Source organism: Jatropha curcas, chromosome 6 (assembly GCF_041381405.1).
Source record: "Jatropha curcas cultivar XTBG-Jc1 chromosome 6, XTBG_Jcur_1.0, whole genome shotgun sequence".
Taxonomy (NCBI): domain Eukaryota; kingdom Viridiplantae; phylum Streptophyta; class Magnoliopsida; order Malpighiales; family Euphorbiaceae; genus Jatropha; species Jatropha curcas.
The window spans coordinates 27659965-27669603 of NC_143156.1; the positions used below are offsets into that span (position 1 = coordinate 27659965).

General features: G+C 31.4%; 1 protein-coding gene and 1 pseudogene across 1 annotated transcript; one reads left to right on the forward strand and one right to left on the reverse strand.

Annotated features, from left to right (window-relative positions):
- Window positions 1-1906: 1906 nt before the first annotated feature.
- Window positions 1907-2955, reverse strand: LOC149495851 (uncharacterized; annotated as a pseudogene).
- Window positions 2956-4581: 1626 nt separating this feature from the next.
- LOC105647670 (uncharacterized) lies at window positions 4582-5511 on the forward strand. The gene is made up of 3 exons (XM_012233846.3): window positions 4582-4915; window positions 5129-5233; window positions 5313-5511. The coding sequence occupies exons 1-2, from the start codon at window positions 4589-4591 to the stop codon at window positions 5216-5218; spliced, it is 417 nt and encodes a 138-aa protein (XP_012089236.1). The 5' UTR covers window positions 4582-4588; the 3' UTR covers window positions 5219-5233; window positions 5313-5511.
- Window positions 5512-9639: the final 4128 nt, after the last annotated feature.

The window sequence follows — 9639 nt, forward strand, 5'->3', positions numbered from 1 at the left end:
TTTTTAGACGGGCTCATCAAGTTTGCATGTTTTATGATGGAGCCCAAAGATCAAGCCCAGCCCGATCTAGCCCAATGTTTATGAAATACTGAGCCCAACTCTGACACAAATGGGAAAATATATATTTTGCTCCTGAGATTTTACAAAATTAGTTAAGTCATCTTTGCATTTTTGTATATTTCTTAAGATTTGGTTCCGTTACGTTAAATAGTCCTTCTATCTGAAATCAACTAGTTTTTCCGTCCGTTCAATGAGACTAAAAATAACAGAAATGAGAGAGAAATTTTTTAAAATGACAAAAGGTACTCTTAATAAAATTCAAAATGGCCCATATTCAAGAAACCATTTCACACCCATCATCACCGACAACCTCAAAAGCCCGCAACGACTGCTATCAACAAAAGAGACAATCGCCGTTAAATCTCTCTGTACAATACCATATGCCTTCAGGCTTCATCTTCTCTCTTACCGTTAATAAACCAAGCAAGATTAACAAATTTAGGCTTGTAATTATCAAAGAAATCCAAGAAAATCAATTAATATTAATTCAATATGAAACTTCATCTGAAATCTAATAACCCAAACAGAAAACCCCACTTCCCGAATCTAATATTGCTATAAAAGATGATCAATTTCAGCCACATCTGCTTCCTATATTCTTCACCCTTGGCCCCCAACTTCAACAATCACTAAACAAAACGTCAAGCAAATGGAAGCTCACACTCCAGCTTCAAGATCTGCTCAACCTATGTGTGTGTGTGTGTGTGTGTGTGTGTGTGTGTGTGTATATATATATAAGGTAAATTATGTTGGGTGTTTAACAAATTTGTTTAAAGTCATGTTTTGGGTTTTATGAATTTGATTTTTCTTGAAGAAAAGAAATGGAGATTATGGCAATTAATTAATGGTGCGAGAGATTTTCTGGTATGGGGCTTAACAGAAATGGGTTTACAAGGTGTACTTTAAAACGTACGTGCGTAGTTGCAGAGGTGGAGGTCTAGAGAAACGAAGGAGAAAGGTGCGCTCTAATATTTTTGTTTTATTAAAGGGTATTTTAGTCCATTACGAGACATTTAACGGTAAAATTGTTAAACTTAGAAAGAACCAAATGTCAAATACCTCATAAACAAAAATGAGAAGACAAATTAATTAATTTTGTAAAACTTTGGAAATAAAGTAATTATTTTTCTCATAAAATTTTTGTGCTGGAACAGGCCTGACCCGCCCAATCGTGTAATAGAAAATGTTAAGAGAGTACGCAACGTACATTATATAACTCAAAATTAGAAATTCACATTTGGTTTGCTAATCCGATCAATTTGATTCAGTAAATAATATTCGATTAATGGTTTCAGTTAAAATTGATCAGATCAGTTAAGTTCGACTAAAAATTAAAAATTAATCGAATCAAAAAATTACATAATTTTGATTAAAAAGATAATAAAAATTAAAAACATTTTAATTAATTTTTTCTTTTCTTTTAATATTTAATAATTTTAATTAACTTTTATTTCGGTTAAAATTAATTAATAAAAAATTTTGGTCAAATTCAATCCGTTAATTAGGTTTCAAATTTCTTTATTTTCGGTGCAGTTAATAGTTGAAATTAATTCTATCAAAACTTTTAAATGGCCAAAGCCATGTTGAGAAAGAAAGAGGAAGCCTAAACTAATTCAAGAAATTTACTAGCAAACAGTTTCAAATGAGATGTTGTTAATTGACTATCAATGATTAGTTTTAGCAACACCCAATGTTGCTCCTAATATTGAGATTGCTCAAGCTTAGATGATTTGGTGAAGTACATATAAACTTGATAGACAATGGTAAAATTAGAAGAACCAAGAAAGAACAAGAACAGAGAGAACAATAAAGAGACGTTTGCTCTTTGGAATGCGCAAGAAGAAACTTAAGCAGCAAACATAGAAGCAAATTCTCTCTCAGCAACTTTCTTCAAGAGACTCTCATTTAAGAACCTTTAGCAAAAAACTCATTCCATTAGTCATAGCCACATCATCCGCTTAGTCTCTGCCTTAAGCTTTTCCAAATTAATATTTCCATTCAAATCATGATCAAATTGTAGAAACAGAGCATTACGATACGAGAAATCTCCTGAGGCTCTATTTTCACATCTATTTCAAAATGCGTCTTGAACATCCTAAGACTCTACGATTCCTTCTACATTTCTCCATAGGAAAGTAAATTGTCTTGGTTAGCATCGCAGCAAAATGATCTTCTATTGAGAGTGTGAACGCTTCTTTATCCTTGGCGAAGTTGACAATGGTGGTATTGTCTAAAATTCTAAGTCCTAAGAATTCAAAATGACGACGAAGAATAGCGAGGAAGCTTCGATAGTACCCACTAGGCGTAATAACAGGGGCAGCAAGGAAGGAAAAAAAAAGAGAGGAATTATACAACTATGGGTTGTTTTAATTTATTTGCCGCATCTGAAAAATTGAAAGTTAAAAATAAAAATTTTCTTCAATGCTATTGTCTGTTTAATCTGTGAGTCTAATGTGTCAAAAAGAAAATCTTTGTCCACACACTCTATTTTTAGATAGTTTGTTAGATAGCATGACTTAACTTTTCATTTTTTTTTTCCTATTTATTCATTTTTTTTCTTATTTTTTTATTCTCCTTTATGCCTTCTCTTTTATTTGCATTCAAACTTCTTCTTGTGATGAAATTGATTTTTTTTTGTGCATTAGAGAGCCATTTTTAAAATTTAACATCTACAAACACACATTCAGTCACATTACCATCCACAACTTCTATTTATTAAGACATATCAGCCACAATCTATGATTGCATTGAGATGCTCTTAGGGCCTGGTGAGGAGAGAGGGAGATGAAGGACCCCTTTTACAATGAGGGTATTTTCATCTTTTTATAAAATATTTTACAAAAAACTTACAAAATTTAGACAAAAAGATATAATAGTTTAATTGTCACGACCCATTTTCGTGGGCCAGACCGGCACTAGGACTTGGGTGGGCTACATTAATAGAGACAAAATAAAGGGAAAAAATAGTGTATTTTTTAAATGCGATGGCATGCTAATTATTTTTTATAAAATAGAGGGATAAAATCATAATTTTTTCAAAAAATTTAAATGAACGTTGCAAAAGTAAAACTATTTAAAAAATAAATATCAAAGCCCAAATCCGCAATAAAAAGAAAAAAAGAAAAACCTAATCTCTTATTAAGGATAAAAATCCTAATTAAGAATGAGGACAACACATTTGTCAATTGAGAATATGAAAAAAAAACAAACTTTTCAACTAAGAGGGGGTCTGGCTTGATTTAATTTTCCATTTGTCCAACTCATATTATTATTATTACCAAAACAAGCAAATGTCATTTAGGACATTTCCATTTATTTGTTTTACCAAAACAATTTTCTACTCATAACCATATATTATATTATATTATATTATATGTGTTTTAGTATTTGATAATGGTAATTAAGGAAGGTGTTTTAGTATTTTTATCAGCTTTTACCAGTCTGAAACGGTTACATTTGTTTATGACAAAAGTAGGTAAAGACCAAATTCTGTCCTTATCGAATATTAGAGTTACCATTTTTTTTTTCACCAAGTTTTACAATTTAACTCCTACATTACTTATTTTCAATATAGTCCTCCAAATTTTGTGTATTTTTACAAATAGTTGCAGAACCTTAAAGCATTTCATTTGCACCTTTTTTTTTTTTGGAGCAAAATTTGCACCTATAATTATATGTATACATATATTAACATTTTTATAGTGGCGTGTGTGTGTGTGTTACAATTTAAATAGGAAATCAGGAAGATTTGATTATAACAATAAAAATTATACATATCTTAAGCATCCAAAATTTTTTTATTAAATGTACTTAATAATTTAATAACTAAATATGTGATGTCTTTTCTTGATATACTTACGTACTTTCCGTACAATAATAAATAAACATATGACTTGTTTTTTGGTAATAAGTAAAATGAAACACGTGTCTAACCTTTCGCGTATAACTGAGTTGTTTATTAATTGCGAAGTTATAAGTTGGTATGACACACGTCACAAGTCGATTTTAGACCAATAAAATTCAAACCCTAACAAACGTAATGCATGGTTTTACGTAAGGAGTTTTTATGTACGTAACTCTTATTTTTATATGAAATTTAATTTATTATTATGGTGCAAAATAAAAGTATAAGAATGTATACTCAACATCTTAATGTAGTATATTTAAAATAATATCAAATCAAATAGTTATAAAGCTAAAAGATCCTAAATTTAATATTTTTGAGAAATAATAAGTTTTTATGTGTAAAGCATTATATATATGAGCAGTGAAAGAAGAAAGATTAATAAATTAAACTAAACCTTAAAAGAAAAAAATAAGAACAAGCAATATTACTTAATTATTGCAAGGGTTCAAAATATAAGAATCTAAAGTATTTTGTGCTACAATGATAATTAATATTAACACAGAGGACCAATTAGCTTTTTGTTTATTCTTTTTTTCCCAAATTAAGAAAACTTACCATGCCTCCCATTATATAAAGAGCCATAGAGCACTCACTCTAGAGCTTCAAACCATATATCGAGCAATGGTGAAGAGAGGGGATAGCTCAAAGAAGGGAAATATGGAGAGAGGTGAAAATAGTTTAGATGTGAAGGACGAAAGTGACGATGAGATGGACGAAAGTGACGAAGGTACCCTTGAAATATCCAGCTTCTATGATGGTGGCATCTATGATAGGAATTCACCGGAAACAATGTCTACTCTGTCGATTATTGAGAATTCCGGCCGGAGAAGGGTGAAATGTCCGGGTAGCATGCGCACCATTCATGACAACACTTCCCCTGGCTACGGCTGGCTTCTTCCTGGCTGGCTTGCTGAGGAAAGGATCATGCCAAGTGGTAGGATTTACAGGGTAAGGGTATTTTAAAAATAAAATCAAATGAGTTTTCAATTTTTAATTTATTCCGAACATGAAAAACTCATTTATAAATTAATTCTACATTTTGAGTTCATTTATAGCAAACCCAACGTTTATGCTTTTATGCTGCAATTTATACTTTTTTGTATTCCTTATGGTGCTTAGCTATATTGTAATTTTTGTATATTTAATTTTCTTGTTGTGCAGTTCTACTATGATCCTTCAGGGTGTTTCTACTATACCTTGAATGAAGCTCTCGACAAACTGAAAGAATTAGGGTTCATCGTTATTTCATAAATGATCGAGTGCAAGGTAAGATAATTCACTTTCCCTTATCTTCTAATATATTTTTTTTAAAATTAATAATGTGCAAATTAATTATTCATTGCAGAAAGGCCTATTATGCATTCTGAAGTTTATGATTTGGATCCAGGAAGAAGAATCCATATTTGCAGTATTTCAAATATTTCAGTAGTGTAATTTGCTTTTCAGAATAATTAAAGACTTTAATGTTGTCTTTATGGACAAAAATATATCAGCTTGTGTTTCTAGTGTTTGCATCTATATAAATGGTTTATGTTTTATGCTTCTTCTTTTTTTCTTTTCCTTTTTTTTTTTTCTTAAGAGCAATGCTTATGCAAATCTACAATAAGCACAAATCCATAAATCGGATCTAATTAACCTAACTCTAGTATATAAGAGAAATAAGAGGTAATGATCATTAATTTATGTTATATATTCCTTTTTCTTATTAGAAAAAAAAAGATTAATTTGATATATGGTAAATTTATTCTAATTAAATAAAAATGATTTCTTTAATAAAAAATTTCTACTAGGTCTCTTTCCCGTAATTCTATCTTCTTTTTATAATTAAAAAATATTAGACATGTATTGAACGGCGAATCACGTTTATAAGAAGAGAGACAATTAATCTAACATTCAAAATTTTTTTACTTTATAATTTCTCTTAACCATTAATCCTTTTGATTTAGATATTCAAAAACAATTTGTCTTCCTATGCTTTAAATCATGGTTAATTATTCACATGATTCCTAGTTTAAAATTTTATGTAGTTTGTCCAAAAGATAGGGTACTTGGCAATTAAAAGTTTCTGTCTTCTTTCCCATAATTCTATCTTCTCTTTAACCAATTGAAATTTAATTAATTAGGTAAAGAAATGCACTGTTTGGCAACAATTAAATACTATTAAAACAGTTAATTTTATTGAATAGATCCTTTGTCCAGTGAATAGCCAGACAAGATAAAAAAAAAAAAATCCCAAATTAATAAAAATTGCAACTTCTTGCCAACCAATTCAGGTTGTTGTGAACAAAAGTCATATTTACTGCTCATATAGAACATCCAAGACCAACTTGTAATCAATTTAACCACAATAAGTGAAAATTTTAAAACTGTTTATCCATAATAAGTTTAAAATCTCACAAAAACCCTACTTATAGCTTTTAAAAAGAAAAATAAATAGTTAGCATTTGTTTAGTTCATCTTAAAATTCAAATGGAAGAGAGACAATAGTACCATTTCCTGTGTTTCTAGCCCAACTTAATAAAAACTCAAAGGGATATGAATTGTTACAATTCCAAATTTACTTTGAATTTGAAAATCACTCATCATTGCATTTCAAAGTGAAAAAAATACAAAAGAAAAATGAATGAGAAAAATAATGAGAAATTGTCAATTTTCTTTTCATATTTATTTTTCACCTTTGTATTTACATACAACGAAAGAAAGAAAATAAATTTATTTTCCTTCTTTTAGAAAGAACAAAATTTTTAGAGAAAAAAAATATTATTTGGAAATTATTTAATTGTGGTCTCATTCATTTTAAAATGTATTCTAATTATTTAGGATATTTAGGTAATTTAGTAAAAATGAGTGAAAATCTTATTTTTCTTCTTGTTTTCTCTCTAAATTGGAAAGATTGAAAACATGTCGCCTGGATAGAAAATAAATGAAATATTATTTTCTTTAATATTTTCTTCCCTTTGTTAAGTAAGGGAAAATATAGTTTCCTAAATATTTTCCATAGTTTTTTTTTTTCCTTCAAAAAAATACTTGAAACACCCTGAATTTTTATTTTCGAAACTTTCGAATTTTTATTAAATCAAAAATCTTGATTTTCAACTATTTGGGCTATAAACACCAAACAATCTTAACTTGAGTCCAAAGTTTTGTGAGTTGGGCCCAAGCCCAAGTATATTGTCAGAATTTTTGATTTGAGAACAGTTAAATCGGGTCAAACCATTGATTTGGACCAAACCGGTTCGAATCGAACTGGAATGGCCCAGAAATTTCTAGACCCGCCTCTCTTTTTTTTTCTTTTCTTCTCCTCTTCTTCTTCGGAGCGTCGACCTCACCCTCGCCCTCTCCTCCTCTCGTTTTTGGATCACCGGAGACCGGTGCCACGCTTTGCCACCGCTGCTCCCTCGCCGTTCTCCCTCTCTATCTCTCTTTTACGTCTAGCGATAGTGCAGTAACGAGAGTGAGCTGCGTTTCTTTCCAAACGAGACAGCCCCTCCCCTTCGTTTCATTTTGCCAGCGACTCCACCACGATAAACTTCAGCACCACCTCTCTCTCCGGTCTCTCTTTCTTTCTGTTCTGGGTTCGTTTAGCAGAAAAGAGGAAGAGTGCGGGCTATGCTTTCCAATCGTCACAGCCCGTGCTTTCCATTTTTTTCGGCAAGACCAGCCAAGTACTGGCCAGTTTAGACCTCCTGCTTCATCACCGGTCCTCCTCTGTCCACTGTCTTTCCCATTTTCAGGATTAGTTGGGGCGCAGCAGCAAAATAGCGAGAGAGACTTCTGATTGTGACTGTTCATCCGAAAAATCGAGTCCTCCGACGTGTTTTGCAATTTAGTAAGTAATTTTCAGCTTCATTCTTGGTGCTATATGATTTCTTGCGACTAGATTAATGAATTTGAGCTTGGATGGTAGTTGTGATGGAGTTAGGGATTTTAGATACTGTTTACGCGAGATTATTAAAATATATTCTCAAAATTTATGCTGCCATTGATGATATAAATTGAATTTCTATGAAGTATAATATAAGAATGTAACACTTGTAGATTTTGACTTGAGATTGAACATGAATTTCAGTTTGTAAAGAGCTTTGGGATTCATAAACGCTGTGCTGAAAATAATTCGGGAAATTTTGATATTAATCTCTAATTGAAATATAAGCTGAGGTTTATGTTTATTTTGAAATGGCAGCAAGCTTATGATAAGTCAATAGGAATTAAGAAAACTTCTTAATCATGCAAAGAGTAGTTGATTTAGTATGAGTTTCAAAGAATTTGCTTGGGATTTGACAATTATGTTTTTACATAAAGTAAATATGTGGTTATTACCTTTAAGCAAGAATGAAGAAATGAAAGCTTGATAAAGAGTACTATAATAGTTAGACACTACGAAACTATCGAATGAAAGTAATTGAAATTAACTTAACGATATAAGTTTTATTCGATTATATATGTATTAAAGCCTTCATTTGTTTGATAATTAGCTATAGCAGCTAGTTATAATTATATGAAGTCAATAATGATTGTCATTATCATTGGAACATAATTGTTGTGAATTAATGGTTGAGTGTTGACACTGTTGTTTTCGAAGGAGGATGGGGTTTTAAATTGATTGATTGCCCGACGGATGGGCTGTGTGTATTGATTGATAATTATACGATAATATTGTGATATTTAAACAGGTGGATAGTCCAATTTTTAGGGGAGGTGCTGCCGAAATTTCGATAAAACTTAGACTAGTTTTAATTAATAAGTTTATCTAGATTAATTCTATAATTTAATACATAATAAACAGAGTGCTCTAATTATTTTTATCATCATTATTCATTTAATTATTCAATTACTTATTTATTTTCATTATTATTGTTTATTATTATTATTTATTTTATCGTTGTCGTTTATTGTTAATATTATTTATTTATTTATTTATTTATTTGCATTTGAGTATGATTGTCTAATTGTGCATTGCATTTCGATGTTCAATTGATCAATATGTCTGTATTTAATTGCAATACTTGATTAATTGTGTTGTGATAATGCTATGCTTTGTTTGTGTGGAATTGGGATGAAGTGGACCACCATGGGTTTATGAGGACGGTCTGTGATATGGATCCGGATATGATATGATATGGAATTTGACCGTCGGCCGGGAAAATGGGAGATCGGCACCCCCGTGTGCACCTGATGATATGGATTATATGGAAAACCACAGGATGGCTTCTTGTTGTTGCGCACCTGATAATCTAGATTTGATTGTAGCCCGCAGGGTGGCCTCCTGTTGTGAGCACTTGATGATCTAGATTGGATGGAGACCACCGAGTTGCCTCCTGTTGGTATGGAAAAGAAAGAGAGAATGGAAAAATAATGAAAGGACTGGTCAGTGAGGATTAGACCAGTTGGCCGTATGGGGGATCGGCTCCCTGGTGCACATGTATGAGAGGGCGAGCCATGTGTGAGGACGGCTCGTTGGGGTTTCAAGTGGCGCCACTGACTAATTTCCACGTGATGTGATTACATGAAGATGTTAATGATTGTGGGTGCTGGTGATATGCCATTTGTGTGACTGACTGCGTGAGCATATAACTAGTCGGATGACTAGATTGATATATTTATTCATTTGTGTGAATGCGTGTGTTGTGCAATAGGTATTACTTCTTAAAAGGCTCACATATCTTGTTTAA